At 52.1% G+C, this 23,467-nt stretch overlaps 1 protein-coding gene across 1 annotated transcript; it reads left to right on the forward strand.

Annotated features, from left to right (window-relative positions):
* Positions 1-5,134: 5,134 nt before the first annotated feature.
* Positions 5,135-22,799, forward strand: Oaf (out at first homolog). The gene is made up of 4 exons (XM_028783634.1): positions 5,135-5,642; positions 19,506-19,640; positions 20,528-20,708; positions 21,865-22,799. The coding sequence occupies exons 1-4, from the start codon at positions 5,373-5,375 to the stop codon at positions 22,128-22,130; spliced, it is 852 nt and encodes a 283-aa protein (XP_028639467.1). The 5' UTR covers positions 5,135-5,372; the 3' UTR covers positions 22,131-22,799.
* The last annotated feature ends 668 nt before the right edge of the window (positions 22,800-23,467 follow it).

Raw genomic sequence — 23,467 nt, forward strand, 5'->3', positions numbered from 1 at the left:
GTTTCCTATCTGGGCGTGCCGCCAGAAGTTGGCCTGAGACCCTGGATGGTCTGCAATCCTGACACCAAGGCAAAGAGGGTGACATGGACCTGAAGAACTCCTAACCATGTCATCTCAGAGCTTCTCCCTGCGTGGTGTCCTCCAAGTGTCTGAAGTAGGAGCAGGCACTGGCCATGACCTCTCCTTATTCCCTGCCCCTTCCTACCCCCAAGGCTGAAGCCTGACACCTCTGCACCCCCCACTGCCACTACCACAGCCCAGCCCATCATCACCTCCCATTGGATGGCTACAGTCCACCTCTCAGGTGTCTAAATCACAAGTCTGATCATGCCACCCCTTGAACACCTTTTCAGTGGCCGCCCACTGTTCTTAGGGGGGAAGAAATCAACCATGGGTACTGGCATTTCCCTCAAGGCCCAGCATTTCTTGGCCCCTGCAACATCCTACTGAATGATTTTGGGCAGCTGCCCTCCCCCGTCACGCCTCAGCTACTTGGTGAAGTGTCTGGAAACCTACCAGACACAGCACGAGTATATAAGTTGAATTGCTCACTTTGTGACTGGGACATCCTCTATGCCCATCAATCCCGATTTATGGGTTTTTAAGTCTAAGCAAGATCCAGCAGAACCTTCCAAACAAACTTTCTGGTCCAGGCCAGTCTCCTCTGGTTTATGGTACCAGTTGTAACGATGATAAAGTTTTGGTTTTGCTGAAAACTTTTTTTTTTACATTTTACTGTGTGTGTGTGTGTGTGTGTGTGTGTGTGTGTGTATCCCACAGTGTTCATGTAGAGGTCAGATAACAACTTACAGGAATTTGTTCTCTCCTTCCTTCATGCAAGTTCTAGGATAGAACTCAGGCTTAGCAGCAAGTGCGTTTACCCATAAGCCCTCTCACCTGCCCACTGTCACATTTTAGATGGCTCTAGTCCATCTTGAGCTAAGGAGCTGCTACACTCACTGTGACCTGTCACCTGTTTGTAGTACTTCATAGCACAAGGACTAGCTCTCCTGTGCACCAGTTGCCTGCCTGAAGGAAGGAGTATGTGGAGAAACTAGCTTGCAGGGTAGGCAGGGCCTTTGGGAGTCCCCGGGGCTTCCTGTCTATGAGCTGAGAGATGTGCCTTTCTCTGTAACTCAGATCATTCAGGCCTGAAAGTCACTGCATGAGCCTGGCTCCCCTCTGTCTGGCATCCCACCCGAGGATGAATGACTGTCCTTGACATCCAGTCATTTCTGTTTTCCTCTCTCTGCAATGGCTACTGTTCCTCCGGCCTGTTTCCCACCACTCCCTCGGCGGACAGATGACGCCATAAACCTAACTTGTGCTTCTGCTGAGGCAGTGAAGTCGTTATAGGTGGTCTTGAGACAGAGAATGGACTGACCTGCTCCATTCTGGATTCTTCCTCAGACTCAAGTGGCTTGCCTTATCTGCAAGGGCCCAGGAACAGGGTTGTAATGCAACCCAAACACAGCCACTGCGGAAAAACAACCTTCCCTGTCTCCTGACCCTTGGACAAGCTGCCATGCCAGCTTGCCTCTCCACACAGGTCATTGGCTGAGTTTCTCTTTCCTCTGTCCCCTGGGCACTTGTTACAGCAGGGTGACACTTCCTTCTCGACAGACCAGGTAGAGATCCACTCAGACTATAAGCAAAGAACATTGCCTCCTGGAGTTTTGCTGCCCAGGTCTGCTTTTAGGGTTCATGGGCAAACCAAAAAGACCCAACCCAGCTGTGGACAAAAACTACTGCTGAGTGCCAATGTATCTGTATGGTTATAAGGCCAGAAGTCGTGTGTAGTCAGATTTAGCATTTGATACATTGATCATAAATTATAATAACTTGCCTCCCGTGAGCCTGTACAAATCACATGTTGTGCGCTGTTTTATAGACAGCATTTTATTTAATCCTTAAAACAACCCTAGAGGGGACTGGAAAGACGGCTCAGAGGTTAAGAGTCATGATGTCAGATGGTTCACAACTTCCTGTAACTCCAGCTACAAGGAGATCAGTGCCCTAGTCTTCATAAGGGCATTCATATCACGTGCGCAGACCCCCACACAGACCCACACACATACACATAGTTAATAATAAGAAAAGAAAATTGTTAAGTGAGCTAAGCATGTAGGTACCCATTTCCCAGCTGAAGAAAGAGACTCGGGGAATCACACAGCTCACGATGGCCAGGTGCTAGCACTGAGATCGGGATACCCTTTCGGAGCCTCTATTGGGAAGTGAGAATTTCCTTCCCTCAGGCTAGTGATGAGAAGAGGCCAGAAATCTGAGTATGACATGACACATACAGATAAAACATAAAGGACTCCCTGACATGGAGGGCTGTTTGGTTGTAGTCAGGGTAAATTAGGGTTGTGAGAACTTCTCCTTCCAGGGCTTTTGAGTCCAAGATGAATGGATACCTCTATTCTTGAGTGACTTGTGGAAGGCAGATGGTTCCCAGCTTGGGGCTAGCCTGTTTAAACGGACAGCATCTTGCTCACAGAAACCGTTAGATAACAGGAAAAGATAGCATGGGGTGTGTGTGTGTGCTCATTCAGGACTGGGAGAAAGTGAAGGTTTTAGACAGGCAGATGCTTCTGTGGTTAAAAGCAAATGCTTTGTGGTTAGGCAGCCCTGCTTCAAGCTGCTGCTGGCTCGGCTACCTGTGTGACCCGAGGTATGGGACCTCTCGAAATCCGGGCTTTTTAGTCAATAAAAAAGAGGCTAAGAAGAGAATGTATTTGGGAGAGTTGTCCTGAAATTAAATAAAATGATCTGTATAAAATTCTTGGAACAGAACCAGGAGCTGATAGGACAGTGAAGCTGGGTTGGTAATACAGGCCTATACTCCTCATCCTCCTGGGAGGCTAAAGCAGGGAGCTCATGAGTTTAAAGATAGCCTGGGCTACATACACAATGAGACCTCGTCTCAAAGACAAAACACAACCCCTATAATGAATGGTAGCTGCGTAATTACTGTTGCTGTAGTCCAGAGGCTAAGGAGAACAGGGCATATACAGGTCGGTAGGTAGGTGACTCAGAAACTCTTGCTGGGAAACCTGTATTTTTTCCCCCAATCTTGAAGACCTGGTGCAGTCACCAGAAACACAAGGGCCATGGTTATGGCTTATGGAAAAGGTTACAGGTTCCCTATCGTTTTTAGAAGACAGAGCAGCCTGGACAGTGGAGGCACACACCTTTAATCCCAGCACTCAGGAGGCAGAGGCAGATGGATCTCTGTGGTCGGCCAGTTTGAGGAGTCCAGCCAAGGTCTATACAGAGGAACCCTGTCTCCAAACCAAACCAAACCAAACCAAACAAAACCAAACAAAACAAACAAAAGACAGATTAGGTTTGATCTAGATGAAACGGAAAAGGATCATTTACAGGGAATAGGAGTTTTTCCATCTGTGTTTCTAAGCCACCAAGTCTGAACAGAGGTATGACTCTTAGCACACTTCTTGGTTCTTGTTGGGGACTGGGGACATGGGGGTCTTTGGACTTGAGGGTGGGGGGAGTCTAGGCCTGGGAATATCACCAAGGACAGAACCAGTGATGGATGGGACAGGACCCGAAAGAGAGGAAGTTAGGAAATGTGGGTGAGGCCCTGAATGACTGTGGAACTGACTCATGGGGGCAGTCCCGGCTTGAAGGCCTCTTTGAGATCTAGCATCCTGTCAGACAAGAGGCCAGCTCTGAGACCCCAGGCAACTCAGTGCTGCCAGCTAAGGCTGTAAGACTCCAAGGAAACAGTCCAGTTATTGTCTGGCAGCCTGTCCCAACTCCCCAGGGTGAGGAAAAGGTCCTCAGGAGCCAGGTGGCACCCCAAGAAAGATGCTGTTAAGTACCACGGGTCTACCAACCTCTGGATCATGAAGCACCACACTGGACCTTGGTGCTAGGTTGGCTCCCTGTCCTCTTGCAGGAAGTCTGAACCTATAAGGATCCCGGAAACTGTGTCTTAATGGACATCAAAGTGATAGCTGAAGTAAGGTGAATTTGGGAAGCCTTGAGTGAGATGGCTTCTTAAGTCCCCTTCAGTCCAATATGTGTGTCAAAGGACAGGCTCATGCTAGCAAGGGTAGATCATGTGCTGGGAATCCCCTAGGAAGGAAAGACGCCAAAAAGCAGAGGACAGTTTCACCCATCTGTCATCAAGACTCTAGAGACCACAGAGCACCTGGAACAAACAGAGGTGGCAGTGGTCAGGAGCAACAAACGGTCCTGAACATCCCGGGGGGAAGGCTTATCTCCATGGACCCCCCCCCAAGGCTTTGTGTTCACTAGCGGACAGTTAGATTCAAACAATTTTCAAAGTATGCTTGCGTGTCACCGACCAGGCAAGAATTCTACTCCCCAAGTCTTCTTCACTTGGCTGATTGGAGTCTATGGCACTCAGCAGAAGTGTCTTTTTGTGGCCCTTGATTGGGGAGTGTTGCTATCTGGATGTCCACAGTGGCCTGGAATCTGGTGTTTTCCTTACCGGAAAGAGCCGGGGCAATGGGAGGTGGGCTGGCCTGGAGAAAAGCTGACTGAACTCAGGAGAGAAAACTGAATAACGGGCGTTAGGCTCCTCGATGGTCGCATCCAGATTGGCCGCCTCGCTTATAAAAACAGCTCACACCTGATGGATGCACAGATAGCCCTCGACCCCTAATTGCGCTCCCCGACCTAGGAAAAGACTAGAATGCTAGGTGAGGCCTGATTTTTTTTTTCTCCTAGCCGCATCTGAGAAATTCGCTGTGTCAGAGAAACTAAAAGACTAAGCAAAACCTCTGAAAATCCAAGCCCGATTATTTCATCCACGTGGCACCAGAACAAGCCAGAAGGGGTGTGGGGGGCGGGGGGAAGAGTCACCCGTCCCGCCCTTGATGGGAGGAAGGGATTTGCCCGGAGCGCAAACTCTGGACAAGGCCAGGACGGTGACCGGGCGCGGCGGGAGGGAGGGATCCAGAGAAAGCCAGCCTAGGCCACAAAGCGGCTGAGCCGCGGTCTCCAATCCCCGCCCCTCTCTGGGCCACTGCGGTCCCTTTAAGGGCCAAGAGGTGCGCGGTCTCTTTAAGGCAGGTCCTGGTGGTTTCTGTTTTCTGAAGGAAGTGACGGGGGGTGGGATTGAATGAAAAGTGCAGAACGGAGTCGGGAGCTCAGGAGTCGGGGCGGCTGGGGGACACGCACGGGGGGCGCCGTCCGGGATTCGGGGTGCGTGGCTCTAGGCGGCCCACGTGAATTCGCAGCACGTCGTGGGGAACCTCCGGATTGAGTCTCCTCTCTGGAAGGGGGGGACTGCCGAGAATCCCCGAACCGGACCCCCAACTTCGGGCAAACTTTGTAGGCGCAGCTCCCCTCCCCCACGCGGCGCGCCGGGGGCCCCGGGGATGCGGCCCCCTGGTCGCCGCGATGTCCCCTCGGCTCGCCCCGCGCTGCCGCCGCTGCTGCTGCTTCTGCTGTCGCCGCTGCTGCTCGGGGCGCCAAACGGCGTGGACGCGGGCAGCGGGGCTCCGGCCGAGCTGCGGGTCCGTGTGAGGCTGCCCGACGGCCAAGTGATTGAGGAGAGTCTGCAGGCGGACAGCGACGCCGACAGCATCAGCCTGGATCTGCGCAAACCCGACGGCACTCTCATCTCCTTCATCGCGGATTTCAAGAAGGTGAGGCATCATCCTCGTGGGGTCCCGTCCCACCCCACCACGGGGGGCGAGCGGGAGGCTTGCGATCTTAGCCGTCGAGCGTCCTAGGCACCCTCAAGCCTGCAGAAGAGAAACGCAGGGCCGAAAGAGGGACGTGACTTGCCCAAGGTCACCTCTCGAACTCGCTGTCCACTCTCTAGTACCCAGATCTGGGTCTTTATTCTCGTCAGTGAACTCTAGCCTTTTGTTGCTTGGCTCTGAGTAGCCAAGGCCCTTCTCACGCACTGACCAGCTTCTATTCCCTCTCCCTCCTCTCCCTGACACGCTGACAAAAGTTCTTAACAAGGCCTCCCTTCTTGCCACAGCCTGTGTGACTAAAGGGGGAAATCCACAGGTGGCATGAGGTCCTTGGCTCTCTGTCGCTGTGCTGTGTGAAGTTAGTTTCCCTTCCTCAGGCTGTCTTTGGCAGGGAAGTGGTTTCAAGACCTCCAGCCTTGAGCACCATTCCGGGATCGCTTTCCCTGCAGAGCTGTCTGCCCTTGGTCCCTCCCAAGTCTGGTAGCAGCTCTCTCCTCTGTGACCTGAAGGGCTGAAACGCTTGGAGCAAGAGGACCTCAGAAGAGTTGGAGGAGGGGAGGGGGACAAAGGGGAGGTCCCCCTCAGTTAGAAAGGGTTGTCGGTGTCTCAGCCCACTCCTGACAGGGGCTTGGTGAAGTCCACAATTTTGCCACCCTTCTCCTATCTGTCTATCTCTCTGTCTGTCTCTGTGTGGGTGTGGTATGGTGGAGAGAGAAGGGATGCTAGAATTATCAGGAAATGGAACTCCAGGGTGCTGGGTGACAGTGACCCAACAACAGAAAAGTCTGGAAGAAAAGAAGGTGAATACCACCCCTGTCATCCCAGAAGCCTAAGACAGGAGGAATACACGTTTAAGGCTATCCAGGGCTACAGAGTGAGCCTTTATCCCATGGTTGGTGGGAAGAGAGTCTTACAATTGTCCACTCTCAGCTCTTCCCCCTAAAAGGAGGCCTTGCAACCCTCTGTCTTTGGGGGAAGAACAGAAGTGAGGAAATAGCCACCCCTCCACTCCACTCCTCTTCCCTCCATTCCAAAACTGGGAGTTATTTGGAGACCCGGGAGGAGGGGAGCAGAATTTGGGCAGCCAGCTTGGTTTCCTGTGAAATTGCCATAGGCATCAGAGGTACAGGGGAGATCCAGTGTTTGGTGGAGTGGAGGTGAATCTGGACTGATGTTCTAGCCTAGGCCTAGGGAGTTATCCTGACCGAGGACTTAGCAGAATGGTACCCCATGCTGGCCACACAGGCCCAAGCTGGGCTCTTAGATGCAAATAGGACCAATGAGCCAGCCTGCGCTGAGAAAGGGGAGCTGGTAGCCCATCATGTCCCCTACTTGCCCAGCTGAACTTTGGGAACATTTTATCTGTGGTGTTCTGGGCAGAATCAATCAGGAGTGGGTATCTAATCTCCCCTCTAAGCCTCTGACCTAAAAGCCACCCACAGAATGTGTTAGTGTCCCACCCATCTGCCCTGTCCCCGCTGTGCTGTGACCACCCTGGAGCCTCAACGAAAGACGCATCCATCCCTAGGCTCTCTGATAGCCAAACTGGGTGGGGCGTGAAAGGCTAGGAGTGGAGTAGAGCCTAGCCTCTGGCTACAAAGAGGTGTTATTACTCTGCTCTGAAAGACAACCGGGAAAGAAAGCACCAGAGGCTGTGATGGGGTGGTGGCCTGCCATGGAGGTAGAATGCCATGGGGATTGGACTGAGTATAAGGTGGGGGACATCTGGCTGCTCAGATGGAGGGGACATTCAGACTCGATGGCAAGTGTTCCCTTTAATCCCCATGGTGGCTCAAACCTTCACCCCGTTTTCCAAAGTCGGCTTTGCACGTTAGCCTCTGACATTAGCTGGCATTTCCCACCTGCCCCTGGCATCTCCAATTTCATGGGGGGTGGGGGGTGGGGTAGAAGACACAGAAAGTAGAAAGCCAGCTGTCAGAGACTTCTTTGGCCCTGGCCAGGGTGGAGTGGGATACACAGAGACTCCAGCATGTCCCCTCTACTGGCCAGAACCACTCTGTGCCTGTGCTTCCCACATGCTGCCCCTCCCTCAGTTCTCAAGGCCTGTTCCCTAAAAGCCTGGGTTAGTTCTATCTAGAAGTAATGATTTTTTTCCTGTAGAAAATGGCCCAGAAGTTGTGTTTTGTGCACCACACCCAGTAGGGAAATACTTTAGGAAAAAATCCTGAATCTTCTTGGGAATATGAATGCTTACAATCTGATCACCATTGGGAGACACAGTGCAGATTAAAGGAGGCAAGTCTGGTTGATCACCTGTGAGCTGCTAAAGGAGGTCAACCTCCGTCTAGCTGTTTGAGCTCTCTGGGCCTTCATTTCTTCATCTGTAAAATGGGTTAACATTGGTGCCTGCCCTAAGGCCTTGGGCAGAGCTGAACATGGACCAAAGCACATAGGTGTGCCTCTCTGCTGCTGGTGCTTTGTCAAATGCTCAGGAAACGAAGAAGCCCTTAGCTAGCCCTGAGGCTGGCTCACCCCACTTCTCAGCCAGCCTCCTCCCTGGTCAATTTGGATTAAAGAGGTTGAAGGGTAAGCAAGAGATCACAAAGAAAGGTCAACGTGGAATCTAGGGAAGAGTAGAGTGTCTCTTTGCCACTTGTCTTCTTACTGACTTGGAGGCAAGGTCTCCAAATAAAGCCCAGACTGACCTTGGCCTTGAAGTCTATGTGTGGTCCAGCTTAGTCTGAAACGGATGTTTTATCTTTTTTTTTTTTTAAACACAGTCTCATTATGTAATGTGACAGAAGTTTTCCTGGGGAGATGTTATACTCAGGTCTACCCACCCCCAAATATATGGAGCCTGGGACAATACCAATACCACCAAAGTCCAGCTTGGCAAACCAGTGAGTTTTCTTAGGGTTAGTTACAGATGGATGAGGAGTTACTTCCAGGAGCAGAAATGACTCAAGGCAGATATATCACCAAAGGCCCACCCCAGCCTCTGTGATCACTCACAAAAGCATCTTCGCAGCCTGAAGGCAGCTCAGCAGGTTGGAGAGTGTCCTTTCAAGGTGCCTCAATTGTTCTAAACCCCTTTCAAGCAGTTTGTCTGGATTTTGCATCTTTCAGGCTTCCACAGAGTTAGGCTGGTCTGAGCATCTTCTTTGAAACTTAGCTTCTATTACTTCCTCGGAAAGGAGGGACCTAGTGAATCGAGTCAATTTCGGGGACTTCCCGAAAGCTCTTTTGAGTTGCTTCCTGCATCAGGGAGCATCCCTACAGGATAGAATGTTTCAATCTCCCAAGAAACTGTTACACAAGTCTAGCCTTGACCTCTTCTTGCCTGACTCAGAGTCTCAAGTGATAGGATCGCAGGTGTGAGCCTCCGCAAACAACCACCTTCTCCTGGAAGTTGCTGAATCAATGGCTAGCCAGCCCCTCCAGGGCAGCAGTCAACCTTGGACTAAGCAAACCTAGGACTTCAGTTGACACCCTTGAGCAGGAGTGGTCTTAGCCCTTACGCAACCCCTTCCCAGCCCCGCCTTCTTCCCAGAGAAGTATCCAGGACTAATAGTCTGTTCCTCACCTTGCCTGCAGGCTGGTAAAGCAGTCAGTCATCTGGGGAACACTAGAGCGTGGACTTAGCTGGCAGAGCCCGTGAGCAGCATGGAATGTCCTGTGTCACATGGTTGTCCTGTGTCACCTGGAGTCCTTCCTCAAGCTAATACCAGGCTCACCGAGCTAGAACTGAAAAGAACGCCTGCCTGCCATGGCTCAGTGGCTTTGAAGAGTCACCTGGGGGAGTTTGCAGGTTTTCGACACCAGTAGTGAACTCCACCTCACTAAATCAGGACATCTGAACGGGAGAGCTGAGCAAATGGGGTTCTTTAAGGAATGTCAGGTGAAGGTAGAGGCAGGGAACTGACGGTTGGCCTGGGCTACAGGAGATCAGTTTAAAGGGGGTGAGGGGTTGTGGATGGGGCTCAGTGGATAGATAGTATTTGCCTTGCATGCAGGGAACCCTGGGTTTGATCCTTAACACCACATAAATCCAGCACTGTTGTGCATGTCTGTAATCTAGCACGTGGGAAGTAGAGGCAGGACAATTAGTTGTTCCAGGTCATCCTCAGCTATATAGTGAGTTTAGGGCCAGCCTGGGCTATATGAGATCCACACCACTGCCACCCCGCCCCTTACTCTAATGTATTAGTGTTGGTTCTAGGTATTGAACCCAGGGCCTCACGTATGCTGCTGTGGAGCCTCATACCCTACCCTCTCCAGCCCCCAATGCACTACAAGCAGTCATTTTCCTCTGGGCTTAAATCAATAAGCATCCCCCCCCACCCACATAGGAACTCTAACTCCTAAATAAATACAGTAAGCAACACTCTTCACACGTTATCATCCAGGCCTGCACGTAATCTGACCTGCATGTATATAGCCACTGAACACAGAGATAGCAGGCATGCCGCCATCCCCCCACCCACCGCTCTGGCTGCTTATCTGACTCTGAGTTCCCTCCCCCACGCTGGTATCTCTGACGAAGCTCTCCGTCCCCCTGTCTGAATGTCCAAACGCAGAGGAAGGAATGAGTCACATCACGAGCTGCCTGGTTTGGGGATGGCCGCAAGGGGAAGGTTGTGAGATAAGAAGAAAGTCATGTGTGACTGCATTGGGGTGAAGGAAATGTAGGCGAAGAGGAAAGGGATCCTGGGGGACTCGTGGGCTGGAACCTGAGAGGGAATGCCAACATCACGAGCCACCTAGTGCTATGGCTCAGCTTAGGGTTACACCAAGGGGACAAGGATCCTGGGAGATTAGAAGCTTGCTTCCTTGCCCTGGGTACCAGTGGTAAGTGCAAGACAGAGGAAAGAGCCATCCAGAAAACATCAGATTCCCTGTCCCAGATCAAAGGTAGGGTTCCCGTGGGATGTAGCCAGTGAGGACCTGCAGTCTTAACATGGACACTGTCCCAAGAGAATATCACTTGGGGCAGGACAAGAGGAGATGCTTTTAAGGTCTTAAATCCTACTCTGTCTGTGTTGAGGCCCCTATGGTTTGTGGTGTGGAAGATATGTAACGGGTTGGAAGGCAGAGGGTAGTAAAAGTGTGTGTGTGTGTCCTGTGTGCGTGCACGTGAAGCATGTGCACACACGTTGCGGGGGTACATGTGCATGTGTACATGTCCGTGTGTGTACACTTGTGTGTTGGAGGCCAGGGTTCCCATCAGGTGTCTTCCCCAGTCACTGTCAACCTTATTAGTTTTAAGTCAGGGTATCACTGAACCTGGAGCTTGGAGATTCAGCAAGGCTGGCTGGCCAGTGTGGCTTTAGGAACACGGCGGGTACCAGGGATTTGAACTCAGGTCCTCCTGCATAGCAGACAATTTACCAACTGAACCATTGCCTAACCCCCTAGAAGTGCTTTTGAGGAAGGAGAACTTCCAAAGCACAGAGCATTTTCTCAAGAGTTTAAAGGAAGTAGAGGCCAGGATGTGTACGTGGGGCTCTTGGGTCCAATTCTAGTCCTCCCTCCATATCTGATGATGTCCTCCTTGGGTCGGTGTGCAAAGCTTTGCCTATGGTTTAGGTGTGCTCCCTGGCGTCTGGCTAGCATCTCCTACCCCTGATAGTGATGCTCTGTCCAGATGGAGTCCTATCCTGACTCTTGGTGAAAGCCACCACCCGAGCCAATGGTGTCGCCTGCTAGAGAGACTGCTGAGAAAAGAAGGGATGGAGTTCTTGGACTTCTTAAACTATATGGGTAAGCTCACAGACACTTACTCCACAGACAGGCAGGCAGGGGACCCAACCTGGAGACGCAGACTACATAGGTATGTAGCATCCTGCATTGAACAGTCACTTCAGAGTCACACGTGGCTCAGTCATCTGCCTTGCTGCTCCATGAAGCGCGCATTTGCCTCCGTCCTGCAGATGCATGAACCTAGCTTGAAAGTGACCTTGGTGACAAGATCTGACAGCTGCTGGCAACCCAGGATTAGCTCCCAGAGATCTTTGTACTGCATTCTGGCTAACTGGGCTACTCTAGTTCTCTGAGTGAGTTCCTTCCAAACAGAGAAAACACACCGTGGAGAGGTGGGAGTGCGGAAGAGCCCTGGTGCCCAGGTTTCTACAAACACTTCTTTATATGCAGTCGGAAAGGGCCCTGTCTCCCAGACTTGTAATTGCCGGGAGATCCAGGCGTGATTCCTCAGCGGTGCTGTGGGTGGTCCTGGAGGGTGAAAGGCCAGGCTAGCTTTGAAAATAGGTCCCAAATACTTCCAGTTATTCTCTGCACTTGTTTGTTTGTTTGTTTGTTTGTTTGTTTTGCTATCTCCTAGCTGTGTGATGCAACAGGTCACTTAGCATCTCTGAACCTGGGCTCCATGCCTAGGCTCCATTTCCTAGGCAGAGTGAGCAAGGGGGACTTTGCAGAACAAGGGACCCATGAGAAAAAAGTGTAATTCCAATGCAGGCAGCCAAGTGGGCCCCTCTTCTGCATCTCTCCATACCTACATGTAATTGCAACTTTTGTGTGTGTGTGTGTGTCTACATTAGGGACCATTTTATCACCAGGAGCTTCTGTCCTTTAAACTGGCAAATGTTTACCTACCTGTCACTGGGGATTCAGATGAAGGACAGGGGATGAGGGAAGCTGAAATCTAAGTGAGAGAGAAGTATGACACCCCATGTCAAGAGCCCTGAGTCAGCTAGACAGTGGGGAGCAGTTGATCCACATAAAGCCTTGCATTGTTCCCCTGGGGCAGTCAGGATGGCGGTGACCTTTGGGATTTAGCTGACAGAGCATGAGGGGCTGGGGACGGGCATTGGGGGCTACTGGTTAATAGTCATACTAACCCCGTAACAAGAAGCCTCTGTCCAGGCCTGGATGAGTCTGTGTATACGGCGGGGATGCATTAAGTCTACTGTAGCATCCTGCTTCTGGGTTGAGTGCATCTGCTCCTGCTCCTGGGAAAGCTAGGCAGAGCTGCAGAGGGCCTCCTGAATCTGCTGTCGGGCAGCCTGGGTAGGGAAGGATCTAGCTCTGCAGTCCCCAGGCCCCACCCTAGTGAAGCTAGCCCCTGTCTAGTCATGAGGCAGCCCTAGCCAGGAGTGGAGGAATAAATATTTAGATTGGCCCAGCTTGGGCCCCAGAGTCACGCGGTCTGGTGATGAGAAGGAGTCAGAGATGGCAGAGCATACTCCTGGGAGGCAGTGAACCCCATGTGTCCAGGGGCTAGCAGAGGTGGGGGTAGGCACTGCTTGTGGAGGCCCTGGAGCAGTGAGTGGCCAGTGGCCTCTGGCCTGGGCTGTGCCACACATACACCCATATGCACATACACACAAGCACACACACACACACACACACACACACACACACACACTAGAAAGGAGCACCAAAAAGGAGCTCTGCTCCCTGGGCCCCCTCAGTTTTCATCTGCTCTGTAGTGGAAAGTGTGAGAACAGCAAGAGTCTGAGACTAAGCACCTAGCTGCCTGATGCCCCAAGGAAGCTTCTAGAACATGTACCACAGCAGGGCATCGTGAGAACTCTGAAAGCTAGGAGCTGGAATCTGGGAGCCTGGGGGCGGGGAGGGTAAGGGGAGCTGAGACGTGAGGCTGAAGGGCCTGCGTGAGGAGAGTGGCTGAGCTGCGGGTGAGACTGTGTGTGTGTGTGTGTGAGCCAGAGCCTGCTGGGCGTGACAGTGGAGCGGGAGATTCACAGAGGGAGGAGGAATTCACAGGAAACCCAGGAAATGTGGCTGAAATAGAGGGTGTGGGTTGGACTTTTCATTGTGGAGAAACTGAGGAAGAGAACTCAGCTGCTGTGTGTGTTTGTGTGTGTGTGTGTGTGCGTGCATGTACGTGTGTAATGGGAGCCTTTCTGTGCAAAGAGGAGATTTAGGAACAACAGATCTGTGTGAAAGATGGCAGCCTGTGGCCTGAGGGTAGGGAAAAACCAGGGTAAGCCTGGTGCGTCCGCCGAGGCTAGATTTGATTTGAGAATAAAGAAAGATCTCAGTAACAGTGGCCTGAGCAACGCAGCGTGTTACCTTCTCCCCTGACTCTGAAAGGCGTGCTGCTCCTGTCTTGGACATCCAGGTCCAGGCCTTCCTCTACAGTGTTGTTTCCCTCCCCCAGCAGGAAACACTCCCTGGGCCTCTCTGGGAAAGCGGCCTGGAGGGCCCACACAGGGTGTCTCCTGTCTCGGGTGTTTTTCCAGGACAGCTGTCCGCCATCATTTCCTTGTTCCTGTGGAAACCCCTCTCTCTGGGGAACACAGTGGGTCTCGCAAAAGATGGAGCCATGTGGGGAAAGCACAGAGGGGTTGACTATCCATCCCCACGGAGTGATGCAGGGCCCCGGCCTGAGGGTTTTGTGGTCTGAGTTTCTACTGCTGGCCTTACTGCTGTGTGACTGACTAGTAAAGTCCCTTACCCCTGGGTCCCCTTTTAGAACGCAAAATAGTAGATGTTGGGCTAGTGGGCCTGCAGGAGTGCGCCCCTCATCCCCTCCCCCATAGATAAGGCCAAGAAGATAAGGCTTGGATTGAGACAGAATCCATTCCCTCATCCAGTGAATGTAGAGCTTCTACCCTCTGCTAGATCCTGGCAACCACATAAACAGGCTGGAGCCACTTGCCTTTGACTCCAGAGGGGCTGGATGAGTCGTTTGCCCAGGCAGAGGCTGTGTTTAGGACAGTGAGTGGCTTTAGGGTCAGTGGATACTCTCCGGGGTACAGTCAAGTGTCAAGCCAACTTCATCCCAGCCCCAGGCTCAACCCAACCTTTAAAAGTTAAGCCCAGATTCTTTAGATGGTTCCTAGTCCCTAAATCCCACCCCTCTTGCTATCTGCCTCTTCGGCCACCACACACACACACACACACACATTCACTCTGATTCCCTCTCCATCTCACCAAGCCCTAGTACATCCCCTCCTCTCCCTCACTCCTCCCTGGTCTCGAACCCCTTTCATATTCTTCTTGCTCAGTTGTCTGTGCATGGTTACGGTGTTTCTGGAGCATCCACCATCTTCTAGTGGGCAGGGTTACACTGCTATGAGATGTGTTCCCGGCTTGGAGAAAGAGTCCGGGAGGGGAGGTGAATGAGGCAGGCAGAGCACTGGGAAGGTGTCTCTGCAGAGCTGAAAGTCCTAACACAGGACCATGTTAGAGTAGCCTGGGAGCCGAGGCCTCTGGAGGGAGGACAGATGGGGGTGGGGCATCCCCACAGAGTATTGGGCTTGCAGGAAGATCCAGGGAGTGACCCAGTGCTGCTCATTCTGGAAACTTTGTTTCAGTATAGAGGTAGCACGGAATGCCAGCCTCTAGAGACTTTATAGTGACGACAGGGATAATTCTTAGGGGCATTAAATGCTCGGATGACAGTAAGATGGGGGGATGATTGGATTTAATACTGTACTCTGGGCTAGAAAGACCTGCATTCTTTACACCGACTCAGTGACTTCACTGTCGGGAGCCTTCCCACCCTCCCTCCACCCCAGCCCCATGCTCACAAGGACAGCTATTTGCTTATCCAGTCTTCGCCTACACGGTAGTCAGCATAAACTTGAACCCTAGGCCTTTCACCCTGGCACTGAAGCTGATTGTGTGAAGTCAGCCTTCCTGATCTCAGGCATCCTTTAATGACAGGGCCTTTGGACTTGGCCATTCCTGTGAAGGCCTTAGCTCTGGGATTGCCGCTCGGTGTTCTCCTGTTGATGCATGCCAGCCTCACGGAAGCTCATCTGACATGCCCGGGCCTCCAGTCCATCTATAGAACAATCTTTACCACGTCTCAGGCCTAGAGTAGGTGATGACACTGGAAACAAGGGATTGAAGATCAGGAGAAACTCAGAGTCCTAGCGTGTGATCTGTGCTCGGTCAGGTCTTTTCATTGCTTACGGTGGTCCCTCAAGGCGGTACTGTTGCTGAACTCGTTGGCAAGTGTGGAAACTGAGACTTAAGAGACTTTACATAGATTCATTGGAGGTTACACAGGGTTACTGGCCAGAAGCAGCAAGGCCAGGGCCCAGTGCAGTGGGTCCTGATTCTAAGCATTCAATCTTAGCTATATGGTCAAGCCTACCTGTTCCTCAGTTACACACAGGACTTCAGCAACCCTCCCTGGCCCTGCCTGGCCTCTTCTTGGTGTATGCTCCACCATTTCCTTACAGGCTGAAGGTCTCTGGGAGAAAGGACCTTAGTCCTTAGAAAGGACTCCCAGTCTGGGAGTTCCAGCCCAGACTCTAAGCCTCTATCCCTTGCCCAGTTGTGCCATCTGTCTTGGGCTTTTGGCAACATCTGTGTGAATCGTCCTAGGGGACACCAGGCGAGGAGAGGGACTGGGAGCCAGGTTTCCATCTGGCTTGTATTCAACCAGGTCTTAACATCTAGACAGATGTTCTCAAAGCAGGGGAGCTCTTCCACACCGTCCCATGTGTTCCGGAAACTTGCTAGTGGATCAAATAAGAAGGCCACAGTCAGGATACGAGGAGCCAGCAAAGGGCACGTGGCTTTGGGGAAAAACAGGATCAAGAAGATCTGAGAACCCGGGTGTAAAGAGGTTTTTCAAAGAGCAGACGGTGGCTAGGAGGTATTCCTGCCTGCTGTTTTATATGTATCAGGCTGTTGGTTAGGCACACAGAATGAAGAACAGGAACTGCCACGTTCCTAGGCAACCAATCAAGGATTTAGTTATAGTGACCAAATGAGTATGATGTGGAGGGACCCAGGTTCGAGTCCTACGTCTGCCATTCACAACTTGTGTGGACCCGAGCGTCAGTCCGTTCATTCATTTATTTCTTCCTCTCAGCCTTACTGCCTTCCTTCTCCCTCCTTCCATTTTGCCTTCGAAACAAAATGTCTCTTTCAAATGGCCTTCAAACTGGCTATCCTTCTGCCTCCACTCCCCAAGTGCTAGGAATACACTGCGCTCACTCAGCCTGTTTCTGTCGTTCTGTAGTTGGTCCAGGAGGCAACTGTGCTTTCTCAGGAAAGAGCTCAGCCGTGGGACAGCCTGGACTACCTGGTTAAAATCCCAGTTACATTTCTCCTAAGTCTGTGACCTTGAGCACGGTCCCTAATCCAAGCTCTGTCACAGAGCTCCGCCTCTCTTGTGGAGAAGACCTCTGAGCCCAGGATGCAATCTGCTTGAGGGACAGTGACAGCAGTTTCTCATTCCCGGTTACCCACTTCAGTGACTCTTTGCCCTACACAGTGACAGAGGACTTCCTTCTGCGCCCAGGCAGCAGCTTCTGGGGTTGTTACTGCTATTAGTATCTGATTCAGAAACAGGGAAGGAACTTAAGACAAGTTTCTTGTGTGTGTGTGTGTGTCTATCTGTCTGTCTGTCTGTCTGTCTGTCTGTGTCTCTGTATGTGCACATAAGTAGGTTTGTACTCACGTATGTGCAGATGCACTAGAGCATCCAAGTGTATGTGAACATATGTGCATCTGTATGTGTGGAGAAGGCCGGTGGTCAACCTCGAGTATCATGTTCCCTATGTATCTTGAGATAGTCTCTCACTGGGACCGGATATCCATGGACTAGACTAGCCTGGCTAGCCAGTAAGTTCCAGGGATCTTCCTGCCTCTACCTCCCCAGTGCCACCACGTGGAACTGGTGCTGGTAATTGAACTCAGGTCCTCACGCTTGTGTGACGAGCACTTTGTCCACTGAACCATCTCTTCAGCTCCTCAGAGATCTTCCAGCCTCTGGCCCGGTTCTAAGTGTTTGATGCCTTTTGCTCCTCGTGGTGGGCGGAGGGTATCTCCATTCACTGGGCCCCTCGGCAGCCCTGAGAACACTGGGTACTTAGTTCATGTGTCGTTGAGAAGACAGCGGTATCCAGATAGGATTCCCATAAGGGTCAGAGCTGCGGATACCAGTGAGGTGGACTTTGGATCCTGCCTGAGGCTCCTCCCAGGTACTGCCTGACTCAGACTCTGGGAAGGGGAGATCTTGTGTAGAACCCACCTGACGGAACTGCGCCTAGCTAGAATGAGATCTGCCACCAGCTGATCACCCTCCATTGTCCCCTCAGCCGACCCGAGATGATGGAGGATCAGATGGCCCAGGCTGGCAGGACAAGGAGATGCCAACATGGTGACCCAAGAAGGGATTTCCTGTCTAGAGGAAGTGGGTGTTAAGCCAAGCTGACTCACCTTCCTTCCAAGGCTCTGGGATGAGGAGCCTCACGGAACTTTTCTCCCTAGCTGGGCTGTAATTTCTCTGTGCTAAGATCTTGCTCTCCATATGCCCCTCCCCGGTTGTTGCATTTAAAGTAAGTCGTTATATAACGCCGCCGTCTCTAGTAAAGGCAGTCAGGGAGATCCCTTATAGAGTTACAGTATCGGTGAAATCTATTAGAAGATTATTAACAGGGCGGTGGTGACACACACCATCAATCCCAGCACTCAGGAGGCAGAGGTAGCGGATCTCTGAGTTTGAGGCCAGCCTGGTGTACAGAGTGAACTTCAGGACAGCTGGGGGCTACAGAGAGAAACCCTGTCTCAAACAAAACAAAGCAAAAAGACAAAGGGCAGTTGTCACAGACCATCCCTGACCTTCGCTGGTCACCACTGCAATGACAGTAGTGCTGAGTACTGTCATTCCCTCCAGGTCATCAGCCCCACCCAAGCCTGCCAGGTACATGAGCAGTCTGTCCCCTCACAGCGAGGCTTGGAAAAGCCTGGGGCGGCTAATACATACTGCCTAATGGTGGAACCATCAGCCCCTCTCTGGATCTAGAATCCTGGGGTACACTCTGACTCTGTTCTCCAAACACTTGGACCCTTAGCCATTGTACAGTAAGCCCTCTATGAAGGAGGCTTCTGGTGAGGCAACCCAGGGTACAAATAGAGAGGAATGCAACCCCTAAGATTACATCGTCTAGTGTCGGGGGCAAGAGCTGTGGGCTTAGGACCAGGAAGTTTCGAAGTCATAGTTGCTGAGCCCAGGGTGCCCCTATGGTAGGAGGGCTCTTCCCAGATTGAGACCTCTTCTGAGTGGGACCTAGTAACTTCCTTCTCCCCAGCAGAGTTAGGAAGGCACTGTGGTAGCTGAGATAGGGATTGGGGGTGGGGTGGGGTATGCAGGCAGACATAGCTGAGGGTTCTAGCTACAAACAGACAGCAAAAGGTGCCTGAGGCCCTGCCCCCTCTTCCTGTCCCAGCCTCCCTCACGCATACTGTGATTCAGAATAGGAAGGAACCACTGGCCCATTGGTCATGCCAGAGGGAAAGGGGAAGTGGAGAGGGAACGGGAAAGGTGAGCCATTCCAGTCTTGGGAGGCAGTGACAGCTGCAGCCGGCTGCCTTTGTCCCCACAATTCCTAACGGAGGTGGGGGGTTAGAGGCTAGGCTGATTGCAGAAAACCCAGGGGTTTTCTGAGGCCCGCCCCCAAGAGCTACAGAGTAACCAAGACAGAGAAAGCTCTGGAATGTGTCCTTGTTAAAAATGTTTGCAGACCCTTCTCCTCCCGTGGTGCTCTGATTGAGGACACTTGGGTCCCCACTGGGGGTTGGGGGGAGGCATCCGTGATAGACAAAAACCAAAAACAGGTGGGGGCTTCTTTGATTTGAAGGTCTGTCTGGTCAAAGGGTTCTTTGGAAAATCTCTCCCGGCGGTTCACTTTGTCAGTTTTCCAGAAAGCTGTGGAAACATCTGAGGTGTGATCTCTGAAGTCACAGGTATGAATGGAAAAGATAAGCAGTGTCTTGGTTTATCTGAGGAAGAAGGTGTCTGGAGGGCCAGGCACTGGTACAGTGTCCAGGCCTGTCCTCTCCAGGACTGGTCTGGGGCCCTTCCCTCCCGCTGGTCTCCATCCTCCTGCCCCTCCCTTACAGGACGTAAAGATATTCCGAGCCCTGATCTTGGGGGAGCTGGAGAAGGGGCAGAGTCAGTTCCAGGCACTCTGCTTTGTCACCAGGCTGCACCACAATGAGATCATCCCCAGTGAAGCCATGGCTAAGCTCCGGCAGGTGAGTGCGCACCCCTGGCTAGGTCCTGTCACCCTGTCCTCAGTCAGGAAGCCCCCTCCCCCACTCTTCCTCCCTGCCTTCTCTTAACATTGATTCACCACGGAGAGTCCTGATTCTCTGATTTTGCTCCCGACCAGACCAAACTACTGAGCCCCACATCCCTAATCTGGACTGTGACCCAACTCTCAGGTCACCCCAAGCTACTAATCCTCTCTTTTCTGGGTTGAGATAGAGATGTGGACTACAAATTGAGATTGAACATGATCTGTCCCCTGCCCCTCGTTAGTGACACTGGACAAATGGCCTTGCCTTAATGCCCCAGTCTCCTCCACATTGAGGACATAGGTTAGAATCAGAACTCATCCATGAGCCGGGAGGTGGTGGCACACGCCTTTAATCCCAGCACTTGGGAGGCAGAGGCAGGCGGATTTCTGAGTTCAAGGCCAGCCTGGGCTGTACAGAGAAACCCTGTCTCGAAACCACCCCCTCCCCCCAAAAAAGAAATCATCCATGAAAGTATGTCCGAAAAAACACCCCAGCCCTTTGACCCACTGACCTTCATGGATCCCTCCCTGGAGTTCCGGCTTTCCATAGCTTATCTAAGCTGACCTGTGCTGCAGGCCTGCCTTATGGCATCTTTTCGTCCAGGGCTCTACCTTTTGTCCACCCTGCTGGGAAAGACTTCGTCCCCTGGATTCAGAAAGCATGCAACCCACACTGTCATGTACCCTATCTCCTGGCACCACCTTGAACTTGCCAGAAAGCCCGGGAAATTTAAGAAGCAAAACCTGAAAGGTTTTAAACCGCCTCTAGGGTATCAGTTTCTCAGGTTGGGCTAGCCTGAGAAAAGGGAGGACAATGTACATGTTCCCACCTTGCACCCACAGAAAAACCCCCGCGCAGTGCGGCAGGCTGAAGAAGTGCGGGGTCTGGAGCAGCTCCATATGGACATCGCCGTTAACTTCAGCCAGGGGGGGCTGCTGAGTCCCCATCTCCACAACGTGTGTGCGGAGGCCACGGATGCCATCTACACCCGCCAGGAGGATGTCCAGTTCTGGACAGAGCGAGGTCAGCTGGGGACTGCCCTGGGTGGGCAGAAGGGGAAGTACAGAGCGGGGAGGGGAAGACCTTGCTGAGTGACTCTGTTGTATTCAAGAGAGAGAGAGAGATCTGTACGGCACTAGTAAATGTGTGTGGTCATGAGTGACAGGCATTCTGAGGGGGAGGGTGAATCCCCAGAGGGGGTGGGTGAAATCCCCAAGGTAGGCTGTGATATGTCAGAAAGGCTTCCTGGAGGAGGCGGTGTCTCTGCAGCTAGAATAAGAGGACTCACAGAAGACAGCCTGCTGGGACCTGTGAAAGACTCTTTGGCATTCTTATTATTACATGAGCTGAGGACACACATGTTCCTGTAGGTCTGTCTGCTGGGCACCTCTCAGAACTCAGCATCTCACCATTCCTGGTGCCAGCATCTCTCCCAGAGCCCTCGGGGCCTCCTCCTACCTCTGCAGGGCCCCGTGGGCAACTCTCCTGGCCCCTCTCCAGGTCCCTTTGCTAGGACTGTCAGGTCCTCTGTGTACAGGGGACAGGGAGATTCAAGCTGCTTGCTCCTGGGCCTTCTGCCCAGCAAGCTACACATAGAGAAGCCTGCCCCTTCCAAGACAGCACTGGACTTTGTGGTCATTGCCATAACACACCCGTCTCTGCACAAACACATCCCAAATGAAGGTACAAGCCTGACGTTAGTACCTCAGAAGCTCTTCCTTCTCATGGTCTCTAAGCAGAGCCCTGGCCAGGCCCTTGTCACTGCCCCTGACTCCCCATGCATGTTCTTCTTATGGCCATACCCACTCAGCTTCTGTTGACCCATCCCTGTCCTGCCTACCCAGCTGCCATGTCCTTTAGGTAGTTTTTTTATTTAAAGCATTGATGGCCACATGGTCCCGTATAGACTCTGAAGTCAAGGTCTGGTTTGGGTCCTGACTCCTCTATCACTGTACAATCCCAACCACATCAGTAAACTCTGGACCAATTCTGAATCCCTGGTACACAGTACAGACTCAGTGGATGAGGGTGACTGTCATTTAATGCAGCCCATTAGCCTAGCCTCATGCCTGAGGCTCATCCATGTTCATCCCCAGGGCACTCTTGGGAGGGGTGACTGGAGAGGAGGCTATCCTGGGCTAAAGTGCTCCTACCTTCTTCATGCTTGCCGTTCCCCCAGGTGTGGACAGTTCTGTGTTCGAGGCTCTGCCGAAGGCATTAGAACAGGTGGAATTACCTCGCTGTGGACAAGTGGAGGACCGAGGAAAGCCCTGTGCCTGCCACTACAGTCTGAGCCTGGCCTGGTACCCTTGCATGCTCAAGTACTGCCACAGCCGTGATCGGCCAGCGCCCTACAAGTGTGGCATCCGAAGCTGCAGGAAAAGCTACAGCTTTGACTTCTATGTACCTCAGAGGCAACTCTGCCTCTGGGATGAGAACCCCTAACTACAGGAGACAGAGGACCAAGAAGGCATGCTTGGACTCACAAGTTCTTCGCTCACAACCAGACGGCGTGGCAACCCAATCCGAGGCCTAAGGTCTTTTCCTGAGCCTGTGGCCCTGAAGCCACAGCCTCATCTGCTTGACTGTGAAAGAGTGTCATAGCGCAAGCCACCTTGAGGCAGCCCTGATGCCACCTGTGCCCATCTTGAAACAGAGGGTCTCCAGACTGGTGCCCTCCCCTCTTCCTTTCCCCTGAAATGTCCCACATACATGGAATCAAAATGCACCGGCCTAAACTGCTTTTGTGGAACTTGTTCCGGAGGCATGGCCCTGTAGCACACCTTCTCACCAGCAAGGGAACCAGAGAGGGACAGCTGAGAACTCATGCCCCAGCTCTTGTATCCGGTTACAGTGCCTTCTCTCTACCCTGGGGGCGACGGGGAGCAGGGATGCCGCCCCCCAAGACCACCATGTGTGCCTTTCCTGAGACCCAATTTGGATACTTCCGCAGGCAGGCACCGATTCTTCCTGCCTCTGGACTGAAATACTTTGGCAAGGTTCTGGGGCAGGGAGGGAGCATGAAGTACAAGAAAAACTTGAATTCCAGATTTTTAATGCAAAATATTTATCATTTGTACCAGAAATAAAAGTCTTTTAAGTTTTCACTCACCAGATGGCTCTAGTCTAGGCTTTCTGAGAGAAATTTGTCCGATGCTGCCACCTAGTGTCAGAAATGTACCTTTACTTGGTGCCAGTCTGGGCAAAGCAACTTCTAAAGCCCCTACTGTGTGCCCAGTGAGAGGCTCTGTGCTTAAGATGACGGCACAAAAGAACTGTGAAGGACTCAGTCGTTAAGACAGCATGCTGCTTTTTTACAGAGGACCCAAGTTTAATTCCTTACATCCACTTCCAGGGTGGGGAGGGTCACGGACACCTGTAACATAACGTCAACATAATGGGGACCTGCCACTCTTTTATGACCTCCAAGGGCTGTCACACATAAAATAAAATAAAACAAAACCTTGGGGCTTGAGGATGGCCCAGTAATTAAGATCGCTGGCTGCTCTTCCAGAGGTCCCATGTTCCCATGCCCAAGACCCACATGGTAAATCTGATGCCCTCTTCTGGCCTCCAAGAGTAATTGCACGTGGCGCTCATACGTGTAAACAAAACGCCAGTACAAATACAAATAAGTTAGATAAAAGATGACACCAGGACTGAAGACAGATCATTTATAGAGCATTTGCTCAGGATGGGCAAGGCCATGGGGTTAATGTCCTGCACAACAGAACAACGAGAGAGAGAGAGAGAGAGAGAGAGAGAGAGAGAGAGAGAGAGAG

Source organism: Grammomys surdaster, unplaced genomic scaffold (genome assembly GCF_004785775.1).
Source record: "Grammomys surdaster isolate TR1022 unplaced genomic scaffold, NIH_TR_1.0 1164, whole genome shotgun sequence".
In the NCBI taxonomy this organism is placed as follows: Eukaryota; Metazoa; Chordata; class Mammalia; order Rodentia; family Muridae; genus Grammomys; species Grammomys surdaster.